The sequence below is a fragment of the Muscardinus avellanarius genome, assembly GCF_963383645.1.
Source record: "Muscardinus avellanarius genome assembly, chromosome: 8".
NCBI classification, from domain to species: Eukaryota; Metazoa; Chordata; class Mammalia; order Rodentia; family Gliridae; genus Muscardinus; species Muscardinus avellanarius.
In genome coordinates, this window is record NC_137794.1 from 64,031,728 (window position 1) to 64,050,973 (window position 19,246).

The following is a 19,246-nucleotide window of genomic DNA, read 5'->3' on the forward strand; positions in this document are numbered from 1 at the left end:
ATAAGGCAAGTATTTAAAACAAAATAATAAAAAATTTAAGCATTCCTTTAAGAAAATTCAACACTACAAGCTAAATGTACTTTCTGAGTGTATTCATATAATCAAGGCAGTGTTTCTTCTTCAAAACATCAGGAAATGAAATAAGGCTCGTTAATAGATACAGCTGCCCTCAAGATTTCAATCTTAGTTGCTTTCTTTAAATTAAAATTCACAAAGTGCACAATTAAGATATATCAAAAAACAGAATCTGCTACTCTAACAACAGCTGCCCATGCTTAATACTTAGTGGTTTGTTGGACCAAATTATGTTTTTTAGAGAAAGAAAAAGATAAGCCACTGTAAAACATTTAGTTTGAAATGTATGCTAATACTTTCCTTAGAAATCAAAAAATATGGAGGAAAAGGATTATTCATTATAAGGAATAAAAAGCAAAACACTAGAATGACCAAACATTTTCAAAGAACAAGCACCACAAAGACATCTGCATTCGGTTTCATAATATTTATCAGTGCATTCTTCTTATTCCAACCAATCCACTTCATCAAATTCTGAGTCGTCTTCGGAATCACTGTATTCCACGGCAATACGGCGAGACAGGATGGTGGCGACATCATTTTCAATGCGTTCATGCTTAGCTTCCTGTTCACGCTGTTCTTCTACTTTGCGTAGCTGAATACCTGTTACAGCAAATCCAAACCATTCACTTTAAATAAAGAAGCTTAAATACTGAGCATTAATCTTTCTCAAATAAAATCGAATATATATGAGAAATATTAATGGAAAATAAAAATCAAGGTCTATTAAAATAATCTGAGGGAATCATATTTAGAGATATATTAGAGCTTTCATTACATTACCAACTATTAAGTAGTTGGTGAATCTCAGCAGATATCCCAGTAAATATCTACAATTTGCTTATCTATCATGGTCTACTGTACTTTCCTGCTAAGTACGCCCTAAAAAGTTAGCCAGGTGATACATTTCTCCTACTACCTTGACACTGTTGAGTATCTTTTCTGAGGCTTTACTATCCCCTGTACTTGAAGGAAGGGCAATTATTCATTTTATACTCTTGATGCCTGGCATACACTAGTACTTAAGAAATGTTGAGTGTATAAATGAATAACTACGAGAAGCCTTTATTACAAAGGGAAAATCCTTTACAGGCATCTGGAAGAATAAATGTAAATGATAACTCAAATGAACAGCTTTCACATTAAGAAAACCACTTGAAAGGAGTATATATATATATGTATCACATATAACATAAAGAATTTAAATTTTCTGTAACATTTCAATCTGATGCTTTAAATTTCTCACTCAATAAACATTTTAAGAATCTCTGCCAAGTATGAAAATAAATGTGTTGTATATTCTTGAAAATTATTTAAAACATAAGTTGGATAGTTTTACTCTCCAAATGCCATTTGTAGAAAAACATAATCATCTTAAAACTTTACAAACAAGAAGTGCATTCTAGTTTTCAATACTGAGAAAATTTTCAATGTTACCATAATGCTTTTCATGGCCCTGAGAAAATTACCTTTCCGTATTGCTTCCAGTAGTACACTCCTCGCGTCACTGATTACAGGTAGGGTGGATGGATGCCGCTTTGGCTCAGAAGCAGGTATAACTTGTGATGGAGGAGATGGAGGCATTAATGGAACATGAGGACCTGGGGCAGCAGATGGAGTTGGATGTAGCCCGGAGGGAGGATGAGCAAGAGCTGCGACTGTGACAGGTGAGGATGGCCGGATGCCAGGTGGAGGCAGAGGAGGCGGAGGTGGGGGTGGAGGCAGCCCCTGGACTTCACCTTGTGGGAGTGGATGCACTGGTACAGTCTCACATACTGGGGCAGCTCTAGCTACAGGTGGAGAGGGCTGTACTAGAGGAGGTGCAATTGGAGGAGGAGCTGGGTGAAGAACTCCAGGGGCAATCTGAAGAGGAGCTGGAGGTGGTGGTACTGCTGGCGCTTGCAAAGCAGTGGCTGGAGGTGGAGGTGGGGGAGGAACGGGTGGGGGAGGAGTTGAAGTCATTGAAGCTCTTAATGAAGAAGTTGACAAGGCAGATGGAAGAGGTGGTGGAGGAGGTGGGGGAGTGGGGCTCACAAACACAGGTGTTCTGCCTGTGGCTGGTGACTGAGGGCGATTTTCTATCAAACCTGTAGCAGAGCTGTAATGATAAAGAGATCCTAGCAAGTTATTAAAACAGAAAAACTACTACTACTATTACAAAAAAAAAAAACAACCCTATGATTACCAGTAAGTACATTTAAAGTAGATGTGTTAACATGTTCCTAAGACATTTTAAATTATTTAACACTAATTCAAAAGCAAATCAGAACTAAAAGTGTATCATCAAGGAAATTAGTAGGTGGTGCTCTGGTTTGTGGTATTTTAAACAGTCTCAACCTCTCAGGCAACTTTCATATTCCCTCAAGCATTTTATGCTTACTTTGCTAAATAAAATGCTCAAGTGTACTCTGATGAGAGTCTCTTTAGTGACTGAACACTTACCATGCTGCAGTTATTTGTTGCTGATACAATGCTACATTTACACTAAAGCTATAAAGACTCATCATATGTCATTTCAGTGAAGTCAATGGTACCTAACTGAAAACCACAAAGGGAAACTTACAGCCCTCTTTCTTCCTGATGCTAGAACATCAAATGAGTCCGTGACAAAAATTGTTTTCCTAACTGAAAATTGGAAAGTTGATCTATTTTTCTTAGAAAATTCCTTTAATATCTCTATTAAACATTTATAATCTTAATAACTGACCAGATGAAATTTCAGAATAACTTTACTGAAAGATTATTCCAAGCAATTATCTGCTGTCTTTTTTTATTTTTTTAAATAAATTATGTACATACGTACATACTTATGTATTCTGTGGTACTGAGAATTGAACCACGGGACATTCTACTTCCAAGCTGTACCCCCAACCCTATTTTATTTTTATTTTGAAAGAGGGTCTTTGTAGGTTAATGAGAGTCTCACTATTTGCCAAGGCTGTCTTGAACCTGCAATTTTCCTGTCTCAGCCTCCCAAGTACTGAGAAATACAAGTGTTTGCCACCGTTCCACGCCCAGCACATCTCTTGTCTTTTCTTAATACAACATACATGATATGTTTAACAAAGCTATAATACAATACTTTAAAGTAGATTTTTTTTTTTTGGGGGGGGCACAGTGCTAGGGATTGAACCCAGGTCCTAGAACGAACACACTGTAAGCAGCACTACTGAGCTATATCCCTAGCCCTAAAGTAAATTCTTATTAAAAATAAAGTTTTACTGAAACACAGACATTCACTTGGGTGTGTAAAATCTACAGCTGCTTTCAAACAATAATGGCAGTATTGTGGCAGAAAGCCTATGTCTAGAAAGCCTAAAATATTTATCTGATCCTTTAAAGAAAAATCTTACCAACCCCTAAGATAAAACATGCTATGACTGTCCCAACATACCTGATACAGGTGGGAATGGGCTTCGCATCTCCGGCTCCGTGCATCGGTGGGGGTGGAGGTGGCTCGTGTGGTCTGACCAGGACCCTTTCCTCAGCTCTAGTCAGAAGGTCACTCATCTGACTAAACGGCAAAGCAGAAAGCGAGTAAGATCCATCCATGTGATCCACGTATGTCTGAGGTCTAAAAGAAATATACAGTATAAGTGTCTTTTTCTTGAAGTACTACAGAAATAAGTGCTCTACATGAAATACTTAATCAGCTGAATAACAGTATTTTAGCTATTTTTAAAAAATTTCTTATAGAAATTTATTCATTACTCCTGCTTTTAAAACAAAAAATGCTGCTCACAATGTGACCTTTGTTTGCTAATTGAATTTTATTGCGGCAACCACTAGTTATCTTTATTTTATAATAGAATACTAATTCAATTTATAGAGATTAAAAGTATTACATATATAAACACAAATAATTCACTTTTAGAAAGTCCTGTTCAGAATTATATTTCATTTTTTTCTCTACAAGAGGCTGCCAATGGAAGAAAGAATATTAAAATCAATCTCCTACTACTTGGGTATCTTGTTCTCTAAGCCCTCTTTGATTCTATCAGCACAGAGATGGCTAGCTACATCTCTTTTGTTCTCTTAGCATCTCAAAGGTGGGAGAGTACTCAGAAAATAGCTGAATAACATAGCATCATGTGACTTGGAACAGACATAAGCAAAAATTTAGCTTGAACATGTGAAGGCTTATATTTACAGACTGCAATGCATTCTGGGGACAAAGATGGATTTAATAGATGTGCATGGAGCAAGTCAGAAAATCCTTAGTTAACTGACTATAATGTCTATCTACAGATTTTTTTAAATCTCAATTCTATCAGTAATACATAAAAATAATCTTTCACAGATGTATATTTCTCTTAAAATAGGCCCACAGAATTATGGCCCAATAACTTACATGTATTATTAAAAAGAAAACATTCAGTTCTTGTCCATTAAAAAGTGAATATGACAATACCCAAATAAATTTCCTCGCAGAAATATGCACATAATGTGTTCGCTACAATAGCATGTTACTTAGATAGGAAGGACCTCTTCTATATTTCTGCAAGAAGATGAGTAATTTTGTGTGAAAGCTTGCTATGTCTGAGGCAGGAAATGTGCCAAAGAAAGGAAGGGGACAAAAAAAAGGGGCAAAATAGAACTCGTTGTAACCTCCCATTTTTACATGCACTAAATCAGTAATGCTTAAAAAAAATTTCATACCCTACACTCTAGACATTCTAGCAGTCCTGAAATACTGAGTTGAAACTTCCGATAAACGTTAAAACCACCTCTTTCTACAGATGATAAAATTAAAGTCCAAATATAAAAATAAACTTCCCGAGGTCAGAATTCAGTAGATTCAGTGGTCGGGGTTTTGAAATCACATTTATACTTACAACAGGGTCTTTCAGTTCAACAGTCTCAACAGTTCAGATATTACAAGTAAGCCAACATATCTTTTTAAACAATAAGAAAATGAAAGAAACCTTGTTTCAAAATGAGAGGCTGGGCCATTAGCAACTTCAATATGTTTATGTAAGAGATTAGCATCATCTTCAGCCAGCTCTGGACCCTGGGCCAGCTTCTGCCATTCTCTCCTCCTGTCATGAGGTGCTCTTGGAACTTTTTCTGGTTCATGAGGACGGTCTAGGTTTTTCTGCTATAACAGATGTATTGAAACAAAGCCAAATGCTGAAGTGCCAATTTCAAAACAAAATCCTAACATCAATATTAAAAAAGACAGTATCAAAAATAGTAAAGGTAAACACAGACAGTTCACTTGTACAATCAGAGTTAAATGTTAGCTAGTTTTTTATAATCACAATTTTTCACCCCCCTCCCCTTTTTGGTGGTTCTAGGGATCTAACCCAGGACTCTATGAATGCCAGGCAAGCATTCTACCATGGAACTACATCCCCTTTTTATTTTTTATTTTGAGATAGGGTCTTGTTAAATTGCTGAGGCTGGTCTTGAACTTGTGATTCTGCTGCCTCAACCTCCTCAATAGCTGGGATTATCAGTATGTGACACGGCATCCTAGCCACGTCTTTTTAACCCCCATTTTTTTTTTTTTTTGGTGGTACTGGGGTTCCTGGAAGCCCTTCTACCTCTGGGCTACACTCCCAGACCTTTTTTTTTTTTTTTAAATATTTTGAAACAGGGTCTCGTAAACCAGCGCGGCTGGCTTCGAACCTGCGCGATCCTCCTGTCTCTGCCTCCCAAGCGCGGGGATTACAAGCGTGCGCCACCACGCCCGGCTAACCCCAATTTTAAATAGATGTGCAGATACAAAATAGTATGCTTATGTAGTAAAGTTGGCGATTAGAATGTTCTTTCAGATGACAAAATAAAAGACTATCAATCCTTGCTCCTACATCTATTAGCTTAAAATTTCTATCACAAATTGTACTGTCTACCTAACCAAAATGTGAAAATTTACTATGGTTATGTTACCTGGGAAATGACCAATTAGCTGCTGACACCTGAGTAAAAAAATCCAATTAGTTAATTACCCCAAAATAACTCTTGTCATTCAACAGAAAAAAAGGGTCTTTAAACAAGAGAACACAAAGTAATTCAAATTAGGGGAGAAAGATCTAGAGTAGGTATTTCAAATACCAAATGTACAAAGGGCCAAGGAGAGAAGATGCATGACTGAAGTCAGCTGGGTGTAAGTTGGGGGATGCAGTGAACTAGATAGACACATCCATTTAAGAAATCCCAGTTTAAAAAGTTTAAACCCCTGTTGATGGCAAAAAGAAACAAATAAACAAACAAACAAACCCAAAACCTGTCTACAGGGCAATCTGGCTTGCCAGTCACCAGTTTGCACAGACAATGCCAACAAGAAGGCATTATATAATCAAGACAGACTCTGTCTCCTTCATAATTCTGCCTAAATTCAACTTGGTTCTTTCTTCTATGTTTTGTTATTATTAACGTGAAATAAAGCAGTCATAAGTAAATTTGTTAGCAAGTGGAAAATGACAATATAACAGGCAAGGAAAAGAAATTTAGTGAGAATATAATCAGCTCTCCAAAACACTTAGAAAACATTTAGGATATGTTCTGTGGTAAGAGCATATTAGCTTAATTTACTTGCTTTATCAATATCTGAAAAGCAGTCCTCTGTTTCTTCACATTAGAGTGCCTCTCTCTTTCCTGGTCAACTTAATTCCTATTTGTTCTTCAAGACGCATTACAAATCGTGTTGGAAGTGTTTACCAACCCCATCTGTTGGCTAAAGCAAACGCTATTTTGTGTTCCCAGTGCCTTTCATGCATACCTCCTGCTATGATCCTTACTCCGTACTATAATAATCTAATTGCTTATCTAGTTTCCTTCAGTCTAGGGATCCAATAAAATAAAACTGAAGCTACAGAATTATAAAAGGTCCCACACATGCAACAAAACATAAATGCACAAAACATAACTTCAATTTTTCGAATCTCTTGCAATACCTTCTGCTTTCTCTTCTCCTTTCTCTTATCCTCTGTATCCTGCAACATTTTTTCTTTCCATAGATCAAAGAAATAGGAAGGATTGGTATAAAACTTCAAACCTTCTTTACCGTCATCTCTGAAACATAACACGTCAATTAAAATATATATATCATCAATGCAAAGAGGTAATCAAAACACATAATTTTAATGAAATGTTTTTACTCACCTTAATAAAATATAGCATGTGATAAAACATTGCTAAAAATAGGATATTGCAGCAATACATTTCTTACACATTATAATGGAAACTAAGGAAAATGGAAAACCAGACACTTTTTAGAGTTGGCACTAATAATTTAAGGCATAGCTGGGCAACTTTCCCATCTCTAACTCTTGCTGAATACCAGATTTTCTAAGTCCTTTGAGGAACTTTAATAATTACCAAAGATGAAAGCCTGAAAAGATAATAACATCATTTAGAAAAGAGAAATTTTACAGTTTCTGCCAATACTATATTACTTACTAACTCTGAACAGTATCACCTAATAGTCCAATAGGATGCATACTGATTTACAGTTTCAAATAACTAGCTGAATACCATTTTGTTCTGGATATGTGCTGTGCATACTGAATTACCTATTTAACAAATTATGTGAAAGAACGCCAAAGAAGGCTGAATAATTCCAAATTTTATTTTAAGTGGTAAAAAAGCATTTCAAAACAGATACTACATATTCATTATTCAAAAAGTATACATATATATACACACATGTGTGTATATATAGAGAGCTAGAATAGAAGCAAAAATGTAGTATTTATTATGTTAGTATCACAGAATTCTAAGCTCTTTAGTTTTCATCTGATTAAAAATTAAATTAAAAGGACAATAACAACTCCTTGACCCTTCATATTAACATGTTTGCCAGTGGCTTTTTTTTTTAAATTAATACCTATCAAAACAACTCTTGAATAGATCCTTTCTTTTGTATGCCAGAACCTTAGTGAATGAAGCAAAGGTTTTCTGCAAATTGTAGGGAGAAAGGGATCTATAATGGCAATAAGCCCAATGAAATAAAGAACAGGTGGGGACACAGCATTTTAATCTGAAGGATGAGACAAATAACAGGCCTGCTTACTTATTGCCCTACTGACCTGTAAGGAGTGAGTATATTAAGCGGTGGAGGCTGTTCACAAACATCATATGTCTCCTGTAATGGAATAGGCAAAGTCTTGCGGTCAAAAAGTTGCTGATCTTGAATTGTAGAACTTCGGAAAGCTTTTCTCATTGTTATGTCTTGCAAAGACACTAAAAAACAAAACAAAACAAAAAAAACAAAAACAAAACAATTACAATTCATTTTTATTTCATTTCCTTTTAACCATATGGCAAATTCATACTCTTTTTTAAAAAGTCAGCATGCCAAAAAGTTGTGACCTTAATGGCTTATGAATCAGGAACAATTTTAAATGCTCTACCATTATATTTATTCCTATTATTCTATTTTTTCTAATCACATGGGTTTTAATGCAACCTTTGATTTCTTTCTTTTTGTGTGTGTGTGGTACAGGGGATGGAACCCAGGGGCATTATACCTCCGAGCAACACCCTCAGGCCTGTATTTTATTCTTTATTTTGGAACAGGGTCTCACTAAATTGCAAAGGGCCTCACTAAGTAGCTGAGGCTGTCCGTGAACCGAGATCCTCCTGTCTCAGCCTCCCGAATGCCGGGATTACAAGCGTGCGCCACCACGCCCAGCTACAACCTTTGATTTCTATAGCTCAGAGGCCCTAATGATACCTAAACCTTACCTATACTTCCACCAAATATAAATCTTTCTTTTCTCTGCCTGACATTTTTGGCCCCTACCAATTTGGATTCTCCTCTGTCTCTACAGTCCTCTCCACCATCTCCTTTTATAACTATGAAGGAATTACTTGGTTATCAGCAGTACTTCTAACCTTACTGTAAGTTCTTGAACACTAAGACTGTCTTGTACATTAGAATTCCCAGGAGATGGCACAGCCCTATCATGTACATGAGGATATAAGACTGACTTCATTGACTCATTTTCTTTTAAATTGTGAGCATATTAATATGAATAAGAAATGTATTAAAATAGTGCAGTCTTAACTCTTAGAGTGATTTCCTCATATTAAACAAGTAAGTAATTTCTTACCTATTTAGTATGGCATTAAGTATATACACAAATGCTTCATACCACAGCAAGGTCAGTATCGAACACTGGTAACAATTCTCAAGCGACTCTTCTCCCTGAAGTAGTATCTGTCATTCCCACAAGTAAAATTCATTCAACATAAACATCTGGGCCTATGCCACAGGTGAAATAATAAAGCTGACTCTGCACTGGTCAAACCATAACTGCATTTCCAACAATTTTGGGGATATATGACTTACAATGCACCTATAAACACCAAAATAAAATTCAGAGAGGAAAAAGGTTTTTCCCCATGACCACATGAAGAACCACGTGGAAGCTATCTAATGAGCACATTTTACATGTGCCTATATGCTATCACTAATTTCAGTTCTCTCATCTTTGCAACAATTCAGTGAGATAGTAATTATTATTGCATTTTTAAATACAAGAGAGTCTAGGCTAGGAAATCGCTAACTGGCTAAGACAGAACGATTAATAAGCAGCAGAGTCAGAACAGAAAACGCAGCCCTGTGCGCCACAATACCACAACGTCCATCAGAAGTGGCCTCTAGTTTTTACAATCAAGAGGGATCAAATCTTGTCATTTCCTCACTCTATTTATTAACCCTAAGATGTATCCAAGATGGAACCAGGTATTTAATCTCCCAAAACTTTCTTGGTAAAAGAAATAAAAGAGCATGCAAAATAGTAAGCACGATGTCCTTTTCTACCTTTAACTTCTCCCGTGTATTGCTTGTTTTAGAGCTAAGAGATCAGTGGCAAAGCCAACAATACTTCATATTACTTAAAGAGCATCATATAACAGCAATTTAGACAATATGTCTATAAACATAATTAAACTCTCACAAGTCTTTGCTTATAATTCATCTTTTACATATTTTCTAAGTTACATCAGTTTTCACTATTACTAATGGTAATAAAAATGATACTACACTCTGTAATTTATTATTATACTCACAGTTATTTTGTTTGAACTCCCACTGAGTTTTAAAATCTAGGCTAAATAACTGAAAATTCCTCCTATGTAACCTCCCTAAAAATGATTCCAAATTATGTACAAGCTTTTAGATTCTGAATTCTTCTCTATTGTTCCACATAATTTCTAAAGAAAATACATAAAATTCTGAAATAAATACACTTCAAATTATTTACTGGCATGTGATTTCCACTTTCAAGCTTAATGGTCTGGCTTAGACATCTGTTAATAACTAACAGCATTTCAAAACTAAATACCAGAGGCTGGGACAGGAGGGATCGCGCAGGTTCGAAGACAGCCTCACTACTTAGTGAGACTCTGTTTCCAAATAAAATATGAAATAGGTCTGGGAATGTAGCCAACGGGTAGAAAGCCCCTGGGTTCCATTCCTGATACCACGAAAAAATAAAAATTAAAAATAAACAAAACTAAATACTAATTTTTATTTGTTGAATATGAAAAGCTGCCTGTGTATATCTGTATTATTTGATGACATATGTTTATAACTAAATATCTGAGTTCTTTAAAAAAGAAATTTTGGCCAGGTGTGATGGCACATGACTTTAATCTTAGTACTTGGGGGGCTATCACGGGAGAATGACAGGTTTGAGGCCAGCCTCGAACTTAGCCACATCCTGTTTGGAAACAACAACAAAAGGGCTGGCAGTGTAGTTCAGAGGCAGAATGTTCCTGGGTTCAATCCCAGTACCCCCCCCCCCAACGCAATGGATATAAATTATATATCTGAAAATATGGATGGTAATACATTATTTTTGCTACTAGCAATTATTCTATTTAAAAAGTTCCATTAAGCATAACTAATATACATGTAAATGCTTCAAAGGTGACCTACAGATGAGAGGAAATAATTGCAAGTCATACATGTGATAAAAGATGTGGATCTGGCATATAGAAAAAACCTCCTACAACTCAACAACAAGGTGAACCACCACCTAGAACGGCAACAGCATGAGAAGGAATAAGAATAACAGAAGCAAACGGGGGGAAAGTGATGAATGGATACTTCTCCAAAGCATATGTACAAATGCCTAAGATGCTCAACCTCGTCAGTCATCAGAGAAACACAAATACATGTACAGCATTGAAGGAACCTTGAAAGCACGAGGCTCCATGTCAGAGCCGGCCACAGAAGACTTTTATATGATTCATTCTTATGAAAGGTCGAGAACAGGCAAATCCACACATGTAGAGAGTAGGTTAGTGATGGCTAGGCAGTGAGCTGGGGGACAGGGATTGGAGAATGCCTGCTAAGAAATACGGAGCTTCTTTTTGGAGTGATAAAAAGTGTTTTAAAACTCACTGTGTTTATAATTGCACAACACTGTTGAATATACGAAAAAGACCACTGACTCTTCAACTTTAAGTGCATGAATTATAAGGTATAGGGTGTGAAACAAATTAATTACATAAAATTTTAGGTGATTTTTCCTCTTTGCAATTTATCATTGTAAGCACCAGAAACTTAGCATAGTAAGAATTCTACTCTCCTTAGTTAATACCTTAAATTAGATTATGTCAAAAGTAGTTTGTTCAATTACTCAGCCATTCATCCTTATATTCTACTTTTTGCTTTTTCCACTGAGATTCTTTATTATTTTCATTGTTCAAATTGAGATCTACTATATAACCTGCATTTACAATAAAAATGTTATTCAAAAAGTGTTGAAGACAGGGTTATACGATATTCACATTAATCAATTCTCTATAGTTGATAAGCTAAAATTACATTTGTAGTAGTTCCATCTCTTTTTGTAAAAAAAAAAAAAAAAGCAGAAAGAAGTATTTGAGAAATATCAGCATTCAAGATATTCTGCCACAGCATGAAATATGCTTTAGCCACTGAAGTTCCTACCATTATTTTTATCTACAAGTGTGACTTTTTTTTACCTGATTTAATCTTGCAATAGAACATTGCTACACACTGGAAATTGTTTTTGAAATGCCCATTTAAAGTGTACAGTAAGGCCAGGTGTGGTGGTGCATGCTTGTAATCCCAGCATTTGGGAGGCTGAGACAGGAGGATCGCAAAGGTTTGAAGCCAGCCTCAGCTACTTAGTTAGGCCCTTTGCCACTCAGTGAGACCCTGTTTCCATATAAAGAATAAAAAATAGGGCTGGGGGTGTTGCTCAGAGGTAGAATGCCCCTAGTTTTCCATCCGCAGTACCACAATAAATAAATAAATAAATAAATAAAACAGTAATATTCAATTAAGGAAAAAGATAAGATTAGCAATATATACACAAAAGCATATTAAAAGGAGTTATATTCTTAAGAAAATCAAATCTTGAGGTCTCAGGTACTTTAAAAAAAACTAAATTTCTAAGACAAAAGTATTCAAAAAGCTATAAAGGAAAAAAGAAAAAAGAATTAAAGAAAAGGTCTGGGTGAAATGTTTTTTTTTTATGTCAAAAAAATGAAAAGTTAAATAGTATACAAAAGGAAAACCTAAAAAGAGTAGAAATGAAAGGCCAGGCGAGTCATGTTAATGGCATTAATAGATAATACCAAGTTATTACACATATATACTGAAGGGCAGGAAAAAGACTTATAATAAACTCATGTTTAAAACTATTCTTAAATACAATGCTCATCTCAATAACAAAGTATATATGTGGAAGACATATAATACAAATAAACTTACATTCTTCTTCTTTAGGATCAAGCTGTGTAACACTAACAGATAAACGGTCCACACGTTCTTGTAGTGAGTTAACTCTGAAGGAAAAACTATGTGCTTCGTTGAATAGTTCCCCAAATATATCTTCAGCATATTTACCTGAGCAAAATCAAACATATACTATGAAATTTAACCTGAAAATGCTCAAAGATTAAACACTGAGCAATTTAACACTTAGAAGTACTGTTCAGTTAAATTTAGCATTTATTTAAAATTATTTTAAACTTTAAACACTAGCCTAAAGCTATTCAGGCATGATAGAGTGGGGGAAAAATCCCACAAGCTCTAGAAAACCTGGTTTTTAAATCCTACTCTGCCACCTTCTGCTGAATAAACTTTCTACTAAAATGGAAATACTTTATCCATATCTACCTGATGAGGGTTAGGGAAGATTGTTATGTAAAAGTACATACAACACCAGGTACTTGGGAGACTAAGACAGGAGGATCACAGGTTCAAGACCAGCCTCAGCAAATCAGTAAGACTCTCATTAACCAAGTAAGACCCTGTTTCAAAACAAAACATTTTAAAAAGGGCTAGGGTATACCTGAGAAATAGAATGTCTCTGGGTTCAAGTTCCAGTCAGTGAGTGTCTGTCTGTCTGTCTTTTTCTCTCTCACACACATACACCATACAAATATGTCTTCTGATCCAAAATCAGCATTTCTGTACTTATGCAAAGATTCTATACTAAAACTCAAGTTTAGGCTAGGTGACAGAATGCAAGATTATTCATAGACCTAGTAGATGTCCTGTTTCTGATATGCCCAAAACGGGTTCAGAAAACTTGTGAGAGCTATTTTGCAGTCTCTTATAATTTCTTTCTAAAAAAAAACAAAACAACAACAACAACAAAAAACAAAAACCAAAACCAAAAAACAAAAAAGTGGTCAAACAATCCTAGGGTGTGGTGTGTGGCAGAACATATTTGCAATTCTAACACTTAGGAGTCTAAGATAGGAGGATCGCAGGTTCAAGGCTAGCTTCAGAAAATTGGTGAGGCCCTCAGCAATAGTGTGAAACCATACTTTAAAAAAAAAAAAAAGAGCTGGGGATATAATTCAGAGGTAGACTGTACTTGGGTTTAATACTCAGTACAAAAAAAAAAAATCAGAAAACTAAAATCCTTGTATTTCCCTAGTCAAAAAATCCCTAATACCAAAAAAAGTAAGATCACATAGCAAGAAGGTCCCTGCCATTGACAAATTTTCAAAAGAGGGAGAAATAGACACTTAAGCAAATAAGAAAAACAAAACAATTAAATCCAAGTTTTGCTCCAATCACTGTGAGACACTGTTATCAATTTCCTCATCAGTAAAATAGGAATAAAAACATGTTTCAAAAGGAAATGATAAGAAAAGACCGAGCAAAAGACCTGGCAGTGCACCGTGGAGCAAGAGCTCAACGACGGGCAGCTCTTGGTACAGTGCCAGCTAAGAGCCACAGGGCAGAGACAGAAGCACCTTAATTTTGGGTGTGGGACAATCTCAAGATCACTTCAGGGCTGTACATGGTGGTACAGGCCTGTAATCCAGTACTTGGAAAGTTGAGACAGGAGGATCATAGGTTTGAGACCAGCCTCAATAACCTACCAAGACCCTGTTTCAAAAAAACAAGAACTCTTCTTTCTCTCTCTCCCCCACACTCTTCTTCATTACCGTATTCTCAAGCTCTTTGGGGGCTAACAGAATTACCAAAGTGAATACCCCAATTATTGAAAGCCAATTGATAGTCAGTTTTCTAAGTAATTTAGAAATTTAAAACACCAATTATTATTTTAACTATAAGAATAAAAACTGTTGTGAAATATACTCTAAGCTCTATCCTTTTTTAATTTTTCCTTTTTAATTTTTTTGTTTTTCTGTGGATCATATTGGAAAAGGCATAATTTACACAGTGCTTGTTGCCTTCCCTCCTTACCCTCTCCCTCCTTCCAACAACGAGTGTCCAGGTTGACCATGCTACATTTACACTTAGACACATATTTGAATGCAGCTCCTCCATTAATCAACCTCAGCCTTCTTCCTTTCCTACCCTTCCTTTCTAGCTTTGCTGAGGTGGCCCCTCCATTATCTGGAGTCCCTCTGGTATCCCTAATACTCCCTAGTTTGGACATATTATTCTCTATCCTTTTAAATGGAATATAAAATTAGAGTATAATTTAACCTTTCCTTGAAGACTCATGGCCATGAGTTAATTATGAAAATCAATTATTGTCCTACGCCAGAAAACAGCCTTGAAATGTATAAGAATATTTACTTTCTTTCTCTCTTTTTTGGTACTGGGAATTGAACCCAGGGACATTCTACTTCCAGGCCACACCACAGCCCTTACCGGCCTCAAATGTGTGATCCTCCTGTCGTAACAGCCCAAGAACTGGGATTACAGGCTGTGTGTACACGCCCGGCTGACTATTTGCTTTTTCATTAAACAGCCTCTTGAGTTTTATGCTGCTCTTTCGGTCCACTCCTCCTTTGCTGGGACTGCCTGTTCTGGTTGGCTTCTGTGATGCCCTCTTCTGCTGTATGCCCTTTTGCTTCTTCTTTTAACCCTCCGAAGCACACATGTTGGAGAACCCATCAAATCTGTCTGAACTATCAGAGTAAAAGCAAACAGTTCACAAGTAGGATCCATTGCTATTTTATCTTTAGTATATAGGCTTATTTTTCTGGCTATTTGAAGGCCTTTTATATTTAATTCCAGGTTCTTAACTATGTCAAGTAGAAACTCCCAGAAGAGTTAATTTCAGGATAATAGATTATTATTAACAGCGTAACAACAATTATGGATATTTTTCTGTTTCTGAATGTCTACAAACTGCTTAGAAAATATCTATATGGTCTCTGATTCTAAATGGGAAGTTCTACAAACCTAATTATAGCTATATTTTTATAATATATTTGGTATTTCCAGAATTTGGCTATAACATGACTATAGATTTGCTCACAGATATTGCTTGTATGGACTTGGGCTTGGAAATTCTTTACATTTCATCCTTAGGTTATGTAAGAAATGTTTGGAATGGCAAATTAACACAAATTACAAATTAACACACTTAATGATATTTATTCTAAATTCTGTATTAGGTATATATGTAAAGCAAGATGTCTGTATTAGACTCAAAATTCATTTCGATTTTAACAAATGATTTTTTCCAAAAGTTACTAATAATTTCTATGATCTTTACATGTATCTTAATATTATGTGGATGTACTCATGAACACATAAAACATAAATTTATATGAAGCCATGTTATACTAAATCAATAATTTCTACGCCACAAAAAAGGTTAGCAAAACATCTTTAAACAATACAGTTAGCCGGGCGTGATGGCACACACTTGTAATCCCAGTGCTTGGGAGCCTGAGACAGGAGGATTGCGCAGGTTCAAAGCCAGCCTCAGCAACTTAGTGAGACCCTGTTTCCAAATAAAGTATAAAATAGGTCTGGGAGTATAATCTGGAGATAGAAAAGCCCCTGGGTTCCACCGTCAGTACCACAAAAATAAATAAATAAAATAAAAATAAAAAAATAAACAATATAATTAATCATGTGTTAATGTAGTATCTGGAAATGCTAAGACTTTTCTTTTGACCAGTCTCAAAAGCATCAAGTATGGTATTTTCATATATGAATATGCCAGAATGAAACCCATAATTCTGTATGTATAATTAAAATCACTAAAAAGGAAAAAAATACATTGTATATTAAATTTTCCTATAGAGGGAAGTGAACAATATCTTAGTGATTCACTGTCAATACAATAACTAACCTAAACAAATAACCACTAACAGAAACAAGAGATTAATCAAATTTTAAAAATACTCTTTTACTTATTTTTACAACTACTTTAACAGGAACTGCAAAAATTTAGTACTCTGACAAAGAGTATTCAAACACAGAGATTTCCTAACTTACTCTGGTTTGACTTATAATTTTTCAACTTTACAACTGTGCAAAAGAACATGTATTCAGTAGGATTCATATTTAGAAGTTTGAATTTTGATGTCTTCCTCGACTAGTGATAGATGGTACAACCACAGTTTCTAGTCAGTCATGTGCTCACAAAAGTAAACAACTATTTACAGTGTACTGTGTTGCTAAGCTCTGGTGATCAGTAGGTTAGGTGTACTGAGTGCATTTTTGCATAGTATTTTCAGCTAATGATGGGCTTATTAGGACATAATTCCATTGTAAGTTGAGAGGTAGCTGTGTACTTTTTATGATGCTCTAGCTACAAGGATATATGCCCAAATTCTCACCTGAAACAAATTAGATTAACAACCTCTCTATTTTGTGCTAAGAAGTCGACCCTTGAAGACTCAACAAATTTTAGATAGAAAATTTGAAAACAACCTCATCTGTTCTGAACTATAATGTATAGGCTTTTTTCTTTTCATTATTCTCTAAATAATATAGTATACCACTCTGCATATAAGCATTTACATCGTATCACGTGTTATAAGTAATCTAGAATGATTTGAAGTACAAGAGACGGGAGGATATATTTAAGTTACATGTAAATGCCATATAAGGGACTTGGGCATCTGTGAATTTTGATATCCAGTCCCACAGACACCAAAGAGGACTGTACACAGCACTAGAGAGGAAGGACAATTAAAGGCAAAGAAGAGCCAACCCTGAGTATCAGGAGAATCTATGCCGATGGGTGTGACTCACAGGATAAATCAGGATCCGTGGAGAATATATCTAGGCTAAGAACACCTTGTTACAGCTTTAAAATGAAGTATGGATGTGTAAAGTTAATCCTTTAATTCAAAAGATAGATTGAATTCCCTTTTTAAATTTAGCACCCAACTGAATTTAAAATAATGGAAAATAATTTAATTCTCTGATTAAATTAGGTAACTGTGTTCTATAATTTTAAGGCGAGAATATACTGCATGTCTCCTTTTCCCCCTTTCCCTGTTTGTTATTTATTCTCTGTCCAATCTGCCTGTCTTCCTTCTGTAACCAGCCAAATTAACTTGCTGTTTTCATATTATGTTGCATATGAGACTCTTGACTCAGATCTTAATGTCTGTTTGTCAAAACTCATTTGACTAGCCGAATCCTCTGACTAGTTATGACATTACACCTTTCACTTTAGATCTTTGAAAATATAAAAACTATTTCATTAGTTTAATAACATGTATGTATATATGTACATATATACATATATGCAATATACATATAACACATATATGCTATATATACATGTTATATAAAACATATATATACATATATATATGTTAACCTCTATATATATATGAGGTTGTGAGAGAGAGAGAGATAGTATTGTCCTGAAACAAATTCATAGCCTCTAAAAACAGTAAATAGAGATAACCAAGCAGAAACACAACTCTGGTCTTATCCTTCATAGATCAAATCATATTTTGAAAACAATCTAATTTTCATCTATCATGTGATTCTATTCCTAAAAATTCTGTCCTTATTTCCCTTTCCCAGAGAAACATGCAGGGGGAAGAAATGATTCTACAAATCATTAGTTTTACTTAAAACAACTAAAATTTTCAGTATAACATTATACTCTACCAAATATTCCCTGTAAAATTAATCACAAGTACATCTCTTAATATTCTAAAGCATAACATTCTGGCTTGTAATTTTTAATAGACATAAAATACTTACTTAGGCTACTTAGCTGTCTAATTATATTTGCCAAGGAAATATTGGTTACACATTCCAGTTCATTCTTAATGCCTCTGGGCAGTGCTGTGTGGCACAAGTGCCTAGGATCGATGTTTCTTTTCACTAAGGGCATCTTGAGATCAAGCTCTGTGCCAATTCACCTGTAGGAAAAGAAATTAACATTACTTAATTCTAACCAATGTAATGAGACTATCACATTTAAGAATAAAGTTCTAGCCAGGCTGGTGGCACATGCCTATAATCCCAGTACTTGAAAAGCAGAGACAGGAGGATAGTAGGTTCAAGGCCAGCCTCAGCAGCTTAGCAAGGCTCTCTGCAACTTTGTGAGACACTGTTTCAAAAAGTCAAAAGTAATGTGGTATCACAAGCTTGTAATCCCTATGCCTGGGAGGCAGAGACAGGAGGATCACGCAGGTTCGAAGCCAGCCTCCTTGGCTTAAGAGACCCTGTTTCCAAATAAAAAATTTAAAAAAAAAAGGTCTGGGAGTGTAGCCCAGAGGTAGAATGGGTCCATCCCCAGTACCACCAAAATAAATAAATAAATAAATAAAAATAAAATAGGGCTGGGAGTGTAGTTCAAAGGTAGAATGCTCTTGAGCTCAATTCCCAGTAACATACATGAGCAAGTACACACATACACACTTGAAGCTCTATGCTTATATAAAGACAATGAAAATAGTTATCTGACTAAAAGAATTAAACTGATTTGTTAACTTTTTTTCAGTTACTATATCATAAAATTCAGACTTCCGGGAAGATGGT

General features: G+C 35.4%; 1 protein-coding gene across 2 annotated transcripts; it reads right to left on the minus strand.

Annotated features, from left to right (window-relative positions):
• Positions 1–520: 520 nt before the first annotated feature.
• Positions 521–18,596, minus strand: WASF1 (WASP family member 1; the record flags this gene model as incomplete). Of its 2 annotated transcripts, none has more annotated exons than XM_080700785.1 (8): positions 521–678; positions 1,545–2,173; positions 3,470–3,649; positions 5,001–5,170; positions 6,975–7,092; positions 8,109–8,262; positions 12,776–12,910; positions 18,464–18,596. In XM_080700785.1, 8 exons carry the CDS (start codon positions 18,594–18,596, stop codon positions 521–523), a joined length of 1,677 nt encoding a protein of 558 aa, XP_080556911.1. The 2 variants fall into 2 exon arrangements, with proteins under 2 accessions (XP_080556911.1, XP_080556910.1); XM_080700784.1 differs by having other exon boundaries at positions 5,001–5,173.
• Positions 18,597–19,246: the final 650 nt, after the last annotated feature.